Source organism: Gekko japonicus, unplaced genomic scaffold, assembly GCF_001447785.1.
Source record: "Gekko japonicus isolate JY-2015 unplaced genomic scaffold, Gekko_japonicus_V1.1 scaffold3498, whole genome shotgun sequence".
NCBI lineage: Eukaryota > Metazoa > Chordata > Lepidosauria > Squamata > Gekkonidae > Gekko > Gekko japonicus.
The window spans coordinates 113,246-128,302 of NW_015170378.1; the positions used below are offsets into that span (position 1 = coordinate 113,246).

The window sequence follows — 15,057 nt, forward strand, 5'->3', positions numbered from 1 at the left end:
TTCTCCACTCACAGCTGCTGGATGACCTTAGGCAAGCCATAGTGCTGTCAGAGGTGTTCTTGAAAAAGAGCCGTTTCTGTCAAGAGCTCTCTCAGCCCCACCTACTTCACAGGGTGTTTGTTGTGAGGAGGGGAAGGGAAAGGAGTTTGTAAGCTACTCTGAGACTTGCCTGAGGACGAGGTATAAATCCAATCTCTTCTTCTTCTTCATTCTTGTTAGGTGTACATTTTGCATTAAATTTAACAAGGATATATATATTTTTTGGTGGGGGAGTTAGATGGCTGCAAATTTTTATCTTTTAAAATTTTAATTGTCTGTTACTTGCATGTCAGGTTTTTCCATGAGCTTTTCTTGAGTCAGACTGGAAGGTGGGAAAGGTGCCATTTAAATAAGGCAATAAACACAGCAATAGGTACGGGGCATTAAATGACAATGTTGTATATTTGGGTTGTCGTAGTGCATCGAAGAGTCACTGTTCTTTAGTTAATGGTTAGATCGCGACCTGCATGTTATCATTATGGATTTTCTTGTTGGACTATGTGATTTCTGAATATCTTTTATGCAAGATCTAGGTTAGAAAGAGTGTACTGAGAGAGGTTTCTTTCCTCCTTGTCATGAGAGTTTACAAAGCAACTACAAACATGTCAACCAGTGTTGTAGGGAAGATAAATTAGATGGTATCATTATCATTAGAACATTGTTCAGTTGTTACTTGGCAAATGCCAGTTTGCTTGGGGGTTAGCCAATGAAGGCTCCTGGTTTTCATAGAAGAGCTACTTTGTTATGTTGCCTGCGTGTTTTGTCAGTATCTTCTTCTTTTTAACTGGGAAACAACGATAAGGACAAGATACATCACTTTTTTTAAAGGGGTATATCTGAACTGAAGAGCTGTATTATTGTGCATGAACTATATAGCCATAATTTTTTTTTGTGTGGTCCACTGTGTGGATGTGAAAAATAAATTGCTCTCCTTAGACACATTGGCCATTGCGACATGTAAAAGACATAATGATGGTACACGTAGTCATGTATTAATACCAAATGAAAGACAGAGCTCCTTTTACACATAGCCTTTAAAAGAGGTGTAAGGAAGGATCTTTCACTATCCAGGTCCCTGCGTCTTCAGATTGATTCCTTAGAATGCTATGGGACAGTCCAACATCCAGCTGCTCTTGGATGACTGTAAATTATTTCACAATGGTGGGCCCCAAAAATCCAGTAGAAAAAAGATCAGAAGGTTCATCCCTGAAGCAGGAATTACTACCATTCAGAACAGTAAGTCAATAATTGTTATGATGTGTATGTTGAATATGATGAAGTGGGGGATGAAGTGGTGGAAGGGAAATGTCCAAGGACAAGTAAGAAAAGATTAGGGGGGAACAGAAGGGCTATAGGTGCAGTGTAAAGATGTATACTGGCCCTGGTCACACGACCCGGATATCGCAGGGGGGAGGCGTGGCTGTTTGCCCCGGAGCGAACTACCGCGCGGCAGCCGGATCAAACATCCTGCCCGATGTCCCGCCGACATCCTGTGGTTGGGGGGAGGTGCCGATCATACCTCACTCCTGCGACGCGGCAAAGAAGCGGTGCCGCGGGGGTTGTGATGTTTTTTTTAACCCAAGTGTTCGCATACGCTGTTGGGTGCTTGTGCGCACCCGTGGAGACTTAACAAAAAAAAAAGTTTTCATGACGGGACATGGGCGGGCACTGGATGCCACGAGCTAACATTGGAAACGTGATCTGACGCCTGCCCTTGCCCCGCGGTTTCCGGAAACTAGTACCTCGGAGGTACTAGTTTTTTACAGCACATCTTCGGAGTGAAGCCTCGGGTGAGCCACGGGAGCTCTACGCTTCCCAGATGTGGTGGTGAGATCGCACCTGGAAAACTCGCCTATCTTCCGTCTCTCTAGCCTGCCTAATGCTCCATGTGACCGGGGCCACTGTTATGTTGGGCTACCACAGAGCTCCTGCAAATGGCCAGAAACTGAGGTTGTTTCCTGAGGCTGCTGTTTATACCTTCTGAGAATTTCTCTATCCTGGCTCTTGATTGCTGTGTGGTTTTGTGGTATGCCTCTAAGACCTTTAACCTTCCCGTGGCTATTAAAATCAAATAATTGATTTTATGGTGGATGCTTTCATCATTTAATGATCCATGCTTCTGCCACTTGTTAACAGTGTCATTAGGGTTTGTTTCTTTGAAGTTTTAGTCTTCAGTCTAGCATGTTTTTAAATTGTTTTCATACAAATAATGGTTTTGGATGGGGATTTGTAGGTCGTCTTATGAACCACTAGTTAAAAGTGTGGTTTATACAAGCCTTAGAAAGATAAAGAAACAAAAGCATGTTCTAAGAACCTGATATTGGCAAGATTTGCAAAGGAGCTTTATTTCCCTCCAATTTCCAGCAGAGTTGGGTGAGACTCATTCCATGCCTCTTTAACTGAAAATAATATCAAGCCTCACAGAAATCCAGTTCTTCTCCTTCTGGCTTGAAAAACATAGTTTATTGCAAACTGTTATTCTTCTCCAAAAAGATGAAGCCAACCAATGACTTAACGTTTAAGACATCTTTTTTTTCAGATGATTACCCATCCTTTCAATCTAATAATAAAGATCTAATAATTAGGAAAGACAATAAGAGAAGGATGCTGGTGGAAACAGAGGGGTAATCAGCAGACATGGCGACGATGGTTAGTAGCAAGTGTTGGTGGCTTCGGAGAGCACTAGGGAGACGTTGACAAGGGTGGGTTTACCCGTATTCTTGTCTATGGTCTTCTGGGTTGTCTGAAGGGGAAGCGCCTCGTGTCCCACCACGCAAGTGTAAATGACTCCATAACTCCAGTCCTGCTCTTTGACATTCAACGTGCTATAGGTGAAGTACCGCTCGGGGGTCTTGGATTCCTGTATGGGTTGGCTGATGAAGTACTCTGAGTCTCCCACAGGCTCATCATTCCGGAGCCACTTCACAAAGAATTCATTGGGGTAGAAACCTTTCATCAGGCAAGTGAGGGTGGCCGTCTCCTGTAAAGTCAGTTGTTCTGAGGGTGGGGGGAGGACATAGACAGCAGGTGCGTGGGGAGTCCCACCTGGATGGCGAAAAGAAAAATGGATTAATCAGTGGAATGGCCTAAACTAGAGTTTTAATGTAGTTTTACATAAGGGAAATTTGTCACGATTCAGTGGGCATTTTATAACCCTTCTGGCTATTCTGGAGCGTGCCGGGCCGAGAGACCCACTGAACCTGATGCCACTGATGCCATAGACAGAAGGAGTACCAGGAACACCATCTGGATGCTAGAAAGCAACAAAAGCGGAGGGAGGGGGAGAGGAAGGTGAAGAGTAACAAATGCCTTATGCCTGATTTTTGACAGAATTCTTACCAATCACTAGACCTCAGTAAAGCTCTGATCATTAGCGTGTTTGGAGAATGGCTGTAGGACATAAGGTAGCACAGTGAAGCCCCTCTGATTGGTAAATTTCATATTATGGCTTGGCAAATCAACCAAAGCTCCCTTTGTCAGCTTTGATCCTTGAAACCTCATACCATGAAGATCTTGTTGTTCTCTGGGGTGCTACTGGACTCAGATCTAGGTCTTCTACTGCAGAGGGGCTACCCTCTGGAACTATCTTCATTGGTGTGTGTATGCATGAGTGAGAGTGAGAAAGAGTATGAGCGGGGGCTCAATAATTTGATGCCTGTCCAAGACAGCCAATCATCTTGAAGACTGCACAGTTCCTGGCTGATTAGGGATGCTAGCCTCCAGGTGGGACCTGGCGATCCCCTGGAGTTACAGCTCACCTCCAGACAACAGAGATCAGTTCCCCTGGGAGAACACGGATGGTTTGGAGGGTGGAGTTTGTAAGCCACTCTGAGACTCCTTTGTGTAGTGAAGGGCGGGGTATAAATCCAATCTCTTTTTCTTTTTCTTCTTCTTCTTCTTCTTCTTCTTCTTCTTCTTCTTCTTCTTCTTCTTCTTCTTCTTCTTCTTCTTCTTCTAATTTGATGACTGGTTTGTTCTGCTGCTGTTTCTTCCTGGAGCTTAGTTCTGATTTTTACTTTTATTTTGTGTGAAATTGTATGTATTGTTTTAGTTCTCAACACCTGCAGTTGTTGTGAGCTTCCTAGAAGGCATTTGAAGGTAGAAATCTTTTGAAGTAAATAAATGATGCTTCAGTGGGCATTTTGGAACCATTCTGCCCACTTCAGAGTATGCCAAGCTGAGAGACCTGATGAAGCTAGTACACAGTGCCATGCAACATTTTTTTTTTAGTAATGTCAAAGAGGTACCTACCTTGAAGCTTCTGCAGGGTTCTTGTTTCAGCTGTGGGAAGAAGGGAGGGAATAGTAACTTTGCACTTAAAGGTGTCCCCACTGTCCCATTCTTCTGGGCACACAGTTGCTGTTGCGTCTACAAATATGAATTCATTGTCTTCTTGTGCGATAGACTCCCCAATTACGGTCTCCAGCTGTGTGTTGTCACGTTCTCGTGTCCAGGTGACGCTCAGTTCTTTAAGTTCCTGATCATAGGGCATGTTGGAGATTCTGCAGGTCAGCTTGGCTGACTTGGTCATGAAAATATCAGTAAAGGATGGTGGGATGGTCTCCACGCGGACTTGCACATCTGAACAAGGACCTGCAAAGCAATGAAGAGGAAACAATATTCAGTGTCTCAATAAATCAGAACACAGCTCTCCTAGGTACCTCACATCCTGCTTTTGCTTCATATTTTGCATCTGCTTCAAATAATCTACATGCTTCATTGGCCTGGTTTTTTTTGATAACCGTAGTAGTCTTTTCAGTAAGTTTTCCTCTACCTCTTGCTTTAACTCAACATGTGTTTTTGTGTGTATATTTTAAATAATAATATGGACCTATTACATGTTCCCTCTGTTGGTGTCTTCTGCCATTTTGCACCTCCATAACTCATTAGAGCAAAATAATTGGTGCTCTATGGGGTTGCAAAGAGTCAGACTCAGCTGTGCGACTGAACAACAACAACAACAACAACAATGACTAACAGCATTTACACAACTTCATTCTGGCTCTAAAATTAATGTTAAAATTGGTCCTGGGTTCATGAGTAGATGAGAGAACAGATGGGTAGCAGAACATGGATGAAAAGACTTTCCATGCAAGTAGTCCATCTAGTATCCTGGAATATGCTAATAGATAGCCATTTTTAAATGTAAGGCTGAAGTAAAGTGGTCTCCATGGAGCAGGGAGAATGATGTCATTTGATCATTCAGCAGTAGAACTGGAAAAACCTTTCAGATTATTTGTGCTCTCAGTGATAATGGCAATGATTATTTTGTGTAGCACCTTTCATCTATGGATCTCAAGACAGGATACATTGAGTTTCTTATTCACTTAATGTATTTCATTTCATATCCCACTGTTCTCCCAAATTGACTTACAACACCCCCTCCTTCTCCATGTTATTTTCACAAGAACCCTGTGAAACTGAGCATGTGATTGGCCCAAGGCTATCTAGCAAGCTTCCATTGCAAAATGGGGATATGAACCTTCATCTAGCACTCAGGAACAATTGGAAGGCATGAAATCTCAAGCAAGCTGCACACGTTCCACTTTCAAAATTCATTTAAGAACTTGTCCCAATTAAATTGGTGTAACACAGAAGACAGCAAACTCACGGAACAGGAGAAAATTGGTTGTCCCTAACAAAGCTTCAGCTAGGCAGCTGCTGCATCTGGTTTGAGACCACACCCTGGGTTGCTCTTCTGTGAGCTTTCAGTGTGTGGTGAGACTTCAGCGTCTCCGGATCCTTTTGTTGTGCTCTTTCAGAGCCTTCGCCCCTTCAAAATGTTATTTCAAACTAAAGCGCAACACGTCACATTTTAAAAACTAGACTATCACTCAAATATCAATTTTAACCACCAGTTATTCTCAGGAGCAGGGGTTTTTTTGTAGAAAAAGCCCAGCAGGAACTCATTAGCATAATAGGCCACACCCGATAGCAGAAACTCATTAGCATATTGGGCCATACCCCTGACAGCACAACTCATTAGCATATTAGGCCGCACCCACATGTTACCAGAAGTGTGGTCATCCAGCCACACCAACCTTTTGCTTCTTATTCTGTTTACCTTGTTTGTTGTCAAAACCTAGAGCTTTTTTTGTAGCAGGAACTTCTTTGCATGTTAGGCCACACACCCCTAATGTAGCCAATCCTAATGAGTTTCTGCTGTTGGGTGTGGCCTATTATGCTAATGAGTTCCTGCTGGGCGTGGCCAACTCAGGAGCCAGCCGGAACTCTGTTCCTGTGTGTTCCTGCCCAAAACTAGCCCTGCTCAGGAGGTAAACATTTGAACTGTTTTTACTGAAGACCTGCTTTCAACACATTTGGCAGGGACTGTGGAGTTGAGATGTAATCGGGTGGGCTGGAACATTTCAACTTACCCATATCACAGACAAGGGACTTGCTGATATTCTTGATGCTGGTGAAGTTCTCGTTGTGCACTTCGCAGGAGAATCTCTTGTCAGAGATCCAGTCCCTCCTGTCGACTGCGAGCTCACTGATGATGCTGTAGCCGCTAGGACCCACTGCGACTGGTCCAGTGTTGGCGACGCCCCCGTCGAGCACACGTCCATCCTTCAGCCACTGAACTGTGATGCTTTTAGTGTGCAAATTGGCAGCCATGCAGACGATGGTGGCATTTGGACCAGAGTTCTCGAAATCTTCTAGGCGGGGCGCACGGATGATCATTTCAGGCTCAGTGCATGAGGCTTGAGGAAGAAAGGGGAAAAGTTCATTGCAGGTGGATCCAGTACTCTGAACAATCTAAATACAGCAGGTGACATAGGTATGTGGTACCTGATGAAGAGAGCTTTGACTCTCGAAAACTTATACCCCCCCCAATATTTTTGGTCTCTAAGGTGCTACGGGCCTTGAATCTAGCTGCTGTACTGAAACTTATATGTATGTGCAGAGATTTACAGATCCAGAGCTATAGAGTCATAGAGTTGGAAGGGGCCATACAGACCATCTAGTCCAACCCCCGGCTCAATGCAGGATCAGCCTAGAGCATCCCTGACAAGTGTCTGTCCAGCCTCTTCTTGAAAGCTGTCAGTGAAGGGGAGCTCACCACCTCTCTAGCCAGCTGATTCCACCTTTGAACCACTCTGACCGTGAAAAAGTTTTTCCGAATATCCAACCGATACCTTTCTGCATGTAATTGAAACCCGTTGCTTCAGGTCCTCTCCAATGCTCCCTCTAAGCTGCGGAGTCTTGTGAGCAAAAATTCTACTTTGTGAGCTCCTGGCATTAAAGCTGTGAGCGAGCCATTTGGCTACTGCATAAATTGCTTTGCTCTGGAGCTCTCCTCCCTGAGCCAAGACAAAAATGTGTGAGCCGGAGGCTAAAAAACTGTGAGCTAGCTCACAGTAACTCAGCTTAGTGGGAACACTGGTCCTCTCCTCTGCTGCCAACTGGAACAGCTCCTTGCCCTCCTCCAAATGACAGCCTTTCAAATATTTAAAGAGCAATCATGTCCCCCCTCAATCTCCTCTTCTCCAAACTCAACAGTCCCAGGGCCCTTAGCCTTTCCTCGTAGGGCTCAGTCTTCAGACCCCTGATCATCGTCGTCGCTCTCTTCTGCACCCTCTCAATTCTGTCCACATCCTTTTTGAAGTGAGGCCTCCAGAACTGCACACAGTACTCCAGGTGCGGCCTGACCAAGGCAGTATACAGAGGGGCTATGACCTCCTGTGATTTCGATGCTATAGCCCTTTTAATACAATCCAGGCTATTGAGAAAGCTGCCTGTATAAAACTAACTAGATTTCGGCATTCGTGAGTGTGATCCCTTGTGAAGGTTCATTAGTGCCGGGGCTGCCCCTAGATCCCAGTAAAAGAACAAAAGAAAGAATAATACAGGAGAAAGTGCTACTGAGAGTGTGCAGGGAATATGAATAGATGCAGATACCTTCTATCACCCACTGGTCCATCTAGTTGTGTGGTGTACTCTGTCTGGTAATAGCTCTCTGTGCTCTCAAGCTGAGAAAGGTCCTTCTCTACACTTAACTGGAAACTCTTTAACTGGAGATGCCAAGGGCATAACCTGGGCCATTCTGCTTGCCAAGAATGTTCTCTGTCCACCAAACAATGATCACACCTGAAAATAGCCATGTTCCTTTCCTAGGGTAACCACAACTCCATTTACCCAAACAGGGGACAAGAATTTCAATGCAGAAGGTGAAGGTTTTTTAGCACGTCAAATTTCATATTTGTCTCAGTTATGTCTTTTTCATAAATTAATCGTGTCGAAAAACCTTAGGAATGAGCTGAACTTGTAACTGTCCGTTGTCTTAAGAACAGAGAGTCATGTAGCAGTTTAGTCACTAGCTTGTTTTCATATAGTTGGATGCAGGGGTCGTTTCGTAGAAAAAGAGCTAGGGGAACTCATTAGCATAACTCATTAGCATATGCCACACCCCCTGACATCATTGGAAGTGTGTCATAAGGCCACACCCCCTGACATCACCGGATGTGTGTCATAAGGCCACACACCCCGCCCCCAACGGTCCCGGCCGCTGCCGCCGGCCTTGCAGCTCAAACTTACCCCCCCTCTTCTCCTGTCTCCTCTTGGCTGAATGAGGGCTGGAAGTGGGGTGGCCGGAAGCAGGGGGCGGGGCTTCGTCATGTGCCCCGACCCCCGTGCCTCACCCGGGGGAACTAAGATCCCCCGTGATCCCCCCCAAAATGACCTCTGGTTGGATGGCATGTAAGCAGTAATTCTCAGAGGAAGCTGTTGTGTCGTCGTTCACTGGGGGATGTTATCTGTCGATCAAAAGAAACTAAATATGTTCACTTACTATGACGAATGACTTGCGCTTCTCCATCGACGTGTTCAGCTTTGCAGAAGAACGGTTGAAAATTCCGCCAGTCATGGGCAGAGACCGTCACCTGGGAGACCGAAGAGTATGGCCCAGAAGAATTGCCAATAGTGGGGTATTGTGTAACATACTCTGCATTGATACTGATGTTGTTGTAATCATTCCAGCTGAAACTGACCAAGGCAGGTAGGACGTCCTTGGCGAGGCACCCGATGGTCATGAGTCCGTCGCTTGGGATGCTTGCAGAGGGTATAACAAGGGGGAAAAGAGAAGGACCGCTTTGAGTAGCTGTGGGAGAAGAAAATAAAAGTAATTATGGAGAGGTTTTTTGGGAAGTTGTGAGGTGAATATCCAAAAGAAAGTGAACCAAAATTATTCAACATCAAAATTCAGCTTTATAAACATACAGGAGTTGTTTGCCATTCATGGATTCATTATTCATATTATCACTTATCCATGGTTCATGGTCAAATCATATAATGTGCTCTCCAGCCCATATTTACTCCCACCACACTGACATCATATTAATTGTTTAAAAATGTAGCAAATTTGTTTGTTTTGCTACTGGGCGGCAGTAGAATCCTGCCTCCTAGTATTTGCAGATTTTGCCATTAGCAAGTGATCCTGGGAATGGTTCCCCTACAAAGGGCCAGTGTCTACTGTATGTTTTTTTTAAAAAGACGAGTTAAATGAATTCTGCTGTCAACTGATCAGATGAGGGAACTAGATAAGCATCAAGAGGGAATTAGATAAGCTTATGGTCAAGAGGGAATGAGATAAGCATGTGGAGCAGATGTCCATCAGTGGCCATTAGCCACAAGGTATAGATAGGAACTCTCGGTCTGGGGCAAGGGATGCTCTGTATTCTTGGTGCTTGGGGTGGGGGCAACAGTGGGAGGGCTTCTAGTGTCCTGGCCCCACTGGTGGACCTCCTGATGGCACCTGGTATTTTTGGCCACTGTGTAACAGAGTGTTGGACTAGATGGGCCATTGGCCTGATCCAACATTGGCTTCTCTTATGTTCTTATGTTCTGGTGTCCTGGCCCCACTGGTGGACCTCCTGATGGCACCTGGGTATTTTTGGCCACTGTATGACAGAGTGTTGGACTAGATGGGCCAGTGGCCTGATCCAACATTGGCTTCTCTTATGTTCTTATGAGACTGTCTGATATTTTAGTTCTTGGTGTGTTTTTATGTCAGTTTTCCAGAGGTCAGCTTGGCCAGAAGCCATCTCCAAATTCGGAAGCATTATACCAGTGTTCCAGTCTAGCCCATATCAGGAGGAAAGTGCTCTCAAAGGTGGTGGCCAGTAAGTTCCACTAACTTTCCTAAAGCCAACAGTGTGCCATGAGGCACACAGCATCACTGGTCGAGAACCTGGGGGCTGGAAAGATCTCGCTTCTTCCCTGGGAGTCGTGAAGGTCACTACTGAATGCGAGGCCCCAGAGAGGAGCAGCAGAGAACTGTTTTTCCAGCTGGCCCTTTAGAAGTAATATTGAACTAAGAAAAGGAAAGAGATTTGAATTTTTTGGGGGGAAACAGGGTCAAAGGTCAGGGAAGGCTGCACTGAATAACTCTGAGGAGGAGGTTATACCGTAGTTGTATGCCCCTAAGCTGCAGTTCATGAGGCTGCAGCAATTCCGAGTTGCTCCCCAAGGATTCCAAGTGTCCCCGCTGAGCTTCACTAAGATTCAGGGAAGTCCAGTTCCTTGCCATGGAACCCGGAACCCTTCTGAAGCCTGGGCTCAACTCAGTGTTGCACTCTGTTCTCCCTCTCCCTGCTGAATACTGGGTTTCCGCAAGGCTCAGGGAAAGCCAGACCTTCCCTGTAAACCCTTCCTTAAAATCAGGGCTTTTTTTGTAGAAAAAGCCCAGCAGGAACTCATTAGCATAATAGGCCATACCCAACAGCAGGAACTCATTAGCATATTAGGCCACACCCACAACATCACAGCTCATTAGCATATTTGGCCACACCCCCGTGTTACCAGAAGTGTGGTCATCCAGCCACACCCACCTTTTGCTTCTTATTCTGCTTACCTTGTTTGTGGTCAAAACCCAGGGCCTTTTTTTGTAGCAGGGACTCCTTTGCATGTTAGGCCACACACCCCTAATGTAGCCAATCCTAATGAGTTCCTGCTGTTGGGTGTGGCCCATTATGCTAATGAGCTCCTGCTGGGTGTGACCAACTTGGGAGCCAGCCGGAACTCCATTCCTGTGCGTTCCTGCCCCAAAATAGCCCTGCTTAAAATTACTCCAAAGTTAATGGACCTTATTTTCGGTTCCCACTTGAAGCTGGTAAGTTGAGATTTGGCCAGCTGAATGATGCGTTTTAGGGAAGATGGGAAAGAGACCTCAGTTGTTCCTTGAGCCCTTCCAAGATCTGCAGAGTTGTGGGAAGTTGGCATGGCTGTAACCTGGATGGGATCAGTGGGGATCAATGCCCCCTTTTCTCAAAAACCCCCAGCATTTTAAAAAGAAGAATATGAACAGTTTTGGTTGAAACACAACTGTTAGCATGTAGTACCTGCCTCATTGAAGAGATCTTGTGCCGTATTCCACCCACCTGACCCGCCCAGCTCTGCTCTTCCAAGAATCTCCCTGACCAAAGAATGAATTTTCAGTTCTACTCGCCCTTATTATGCAGACGTTTTCCTGGAGAACACCCCCTCCCCACTCCATTTAGCCAATATGACTGGGAGAATCACAGGGCGCTTAAAGGGGGCGTGTTATCTCTAAGGAAGGTCTTCGTTGTGAGTAGGTAAATGTAATTGAACATGAAATTGTTAGTTTTTGAATAAACCACAAAAAATAGCTCTTCCCATTCAACTTAAATGGTTCTGAAACAGTTTAAGAACATTTTCTATGAATACTTGGGTTTGATGTCGCAGTTACCGAGGACAGAGATTGGCCCTCACAAAACCACTGTCTGATGGTTCATTTCGAAAGCCTCAGGTATGACCCCGTCCCCTTAGTGACGAAGGTTTTCAGATCCTGTAGATGGGATATGGGAGACCCCACAATCTCACTGGCACCTCCTTAGCTTCTCTGTAGCCCACAACTGAGTTCTTAAGCACACAAGCTGTCCAGATCTCTAGCACGTTAAACTTTTGTTACTGGTAATAACTACGGTATGGGGAGGAACCACAATTTCTCTGAAAGCTCAGTACTTAGCTGGAGAAGAGTCAGATTTCTCCTTGTTGAGCTGTAGCTCCGGGGAAGCAAGGAAAAGTATTCTCCGCATGCTTCTAAAGCTCACACACATGAAGCTTCCTTAGACCATCGGTCCTTCAAGCTTGGCACTGTCTACTCAGGCTGGCAGCTGCTCTCCAGAATTTCCAGCAGAGGTCTTGCACATCACCTGATCAATGCTCCCTCTAAGCTGTGGAGTCTTGCGAGCAAAAATTCTGCTTTGTGAGTTACTGGCATTAAAGTTGTGAGTGAGCGATTTGGCTACTACATCAAGCATCGATTAGTTTACTCTGGAGCCCCATCCTCCCTGAGCGAAGACAAAATGTGTGAGCCAGAGGCTAAAAAACTGTGAGCTAGCTCACACTAACTCAGCTTTGAGGGAACGCTGCCTTCCAGCTGATCGTTCTGCCTCAGGGGAGCTAGAGGGGATGCCAGCTGCTTCCTCCATCTTTCCCAACGCTGCAGTTCATCTTCCCTAGCTAAGCACAGAACCTCACAGAGACTCCTCCTGTTTCTCCGTCTGCCCAGCAGTAGCTGCTGTGGGGAATCTGAAGCTCCTATAGCAGGGCTGGTTCCAAGTTTTGGAGGGGTTGCGGCTGGAATGTATCCAGAATCCCCCTTCCCTCCTCTGCCCACCAAGCCCCCCTGCTTGTGCCTCCCTTCCCACCCACTCATGTTACTCCCCCACCATCTGTGCATCCTTCTGATGTCCACTTGCAAGCAGTGTTCCCTCTAAGCTGAGTTAGTGTGAGCTAGCACCACAATTTCTTAGCTTCCAGCTCACACACTCCAGCTCAGGAAGGATGGGGCTCCAGAGCCAACTAATTTACGCAGTAGCCAAATCGCTCGCTCTCAACTTTAATGCCAGGAGCTCACAAAGTCGATTTTTTTGCTCACAAGACTCCTCAGCTTAGAGGGAGCATTGTTGCAAGCCCTCCCACTTCCCATGCTCACCCACAATGTTCCCTCTAAGTTGTGGAGTCTTGTGAGCAAAAATTCTACTTTGTGAGCTACTGGCATTAAAGTTGTGAGCGAGCCATTTGGCTACTGCATAAATTAGCTTGCTCTGGAGCCATCCTTCCTGAGCTGAGACAAAAATATGTGAGCCAGAGGCTAAAAAACTGTGAGCTAGCTCACACTAACTCAGCTTAGAGGGAACACTGCTCACACACCTTGCGTGACCTTTTGCCAACTGTGCTGGGCACTCAGTTGAGTGCCACAATAATCCATGCTGGGAAGCGTGTGCAGCTGGGAATTTTGGTGGCAAAGCACTCACAGTGTAGTGAGCTAGGGAAGGGCCGGTGGTAGGGTCAGTGGCAGTGGGCCCCACCAGGACCCCCCTGTCCACAGCACCTGCCATGCTTCACGCAGTGCCGACACTGGTCCTTTCCTATAGGCTGAGAGGCTTGTGTGCCTGACCTATCAACAGTGCTGACCTATCGACAGTTCTGAACACTCTAGATTCCTTGTCAAAATGTCAGGGAAGCTGGGATAGGTTCTGCTCTAAGGGACCCTCAAGCCATCCCAAATCACATCTTCAGCTGAGGGTCTCGCATGCTTCCCTGCGGAGTGTCAAGCCCCACCGCTACACTGGGCTTTCCACTGAGGGGTGTCAGAACTGAGAGGTCGAGAGAAAAGCAGCTGCGTCAGAGATAAACCCTGAACAAGTGTTCATCGGTATTCATTCAATATGGGATATATTAAATAAAAAACTGGCTGACAACTATTGCCCAATGAGTGATGGAAGCTCATATGAACAATGAGTTTATTTGATACATGCAGTTAATTTTGCCTCCCTCCCCGTCACAAGCAAAAACAGGTTATCTGACTTTCAATTTGGGGCTTCCTGCTTCATTTTACTGAACTGCTCCATTGGGAGACTCTGAGCTGAGCGTTGGGGTGCAGGGAAGGTGCTACTAGGGGTCCCTTCTGCCTCCTCCAAGCCTTACATTAGTCAGTTCCTAGACTGGCAAGGATGTTGGGGAGCTGAGCTTCCCCCAAACCTCCAAAGTCCTTTCTAAGCTACGACTCTCAGCAGGGAAGCGATAGCAAGTCAGCCCTGTGATTCAACATCTGCTGGGAGGCCTGAATTCAGGGTGAGAAACTGGAACACCAATAGAAATACTGTTCCTCAGGCCCAAGTCTGTTACCATCCCTTCCCTTTCTAAAGAAGGGGTTCATCCCAGGAGCCCTTTCCCCACCACCTTCTCTTTGTTTCCATCGTTCCTTTGTATAAGAAATTAAGAACAAAACCCCATTTTACTCACCAATCCAAAGGCTACAGCTGACTGAGGAAACCTGGCCTCTGCCGCCAACCCACAGTCTGTGGCTATTCTAATGGGGCCTTCAGAGTTTTCCCCTAATTATGTTTTCAAAAAAAAGGGCATTGAAAACAAAAATAAAGTGAAATTGTTGGCGGGAAGCTCAGACTAGTTTGACTGACATTGAGGTTTTGGAGGGGCTATTTTTGAGCTTCAAAAAAGGTGGCAGGAAACTTTGCTCCTGTCTGGACTTCCTCTTTTTTCTCCTGTTGTTTTTCTTGCCTTGTTGACTTCATTTCAAAATCCAGAAATTCAGTTTTTGGAGACACCAAATGATACTGGCCTAGTTGGCAAGGATTTGCTTGACCCAGCTCTCAGAATGTTGAAAATCTGTTCATTAAACTTACAAGTCACTTTTCTTCCCATTGACACTCAAAATGAAGCAAAAGCCCTAAAGGGATTGTTGTCCAGGGGATGAAAGAAATCTAAAGTAGCTTCCTCAGGCTTGGGAGCCAGTGAAGACCTCATCTTCTGCGGTTCTTAAATCAGGGCAATGGACTCACAGCGGATGTGATGTTGGGACTTCTGTGAATGCAGCTCCTAGTCTTTCTTTCTTTCTTTCTTTCTTTCTTTCTTTCTTTCTTTCTTTCTTTCTTTCTTTCTTTCTTTCTTTCTTTCTTTCTTTCTTTCTTTCTTTCTTTCTTTCTTTCTTAAAATGAGGCATGTTGAGGGTCCTGTTTGAATTGGGGCCAT

The 15,057-nt window shown here is 45.7% G+C and overlaps 1 gene segment (V, D, J or C); it reads right to left on the reverse strand.

The window, feature by feature from the left end:
- Positions 1-14,341, reverse strand: part of LOC107116351 — a 16,945-nt gene extending 2,604 nt beyond the window's left edge. Inside the window, 5 exon segments of the C gene segment in view lie at positions 2,752-3,084; positions 4,291-4,632; positions 6,417-6,743; positions 8,831-9,139; positions 14,311-14,341. Coding sequence covers positions 2,752-3,084; positions 4,291-4,632; positions 6,417-6,743; positions 8,831-9,071 — 1,243 coding nt within the window.
- Between the last annotated feature and the right edge of the window lie 716 nt (positions 14,342-15,057).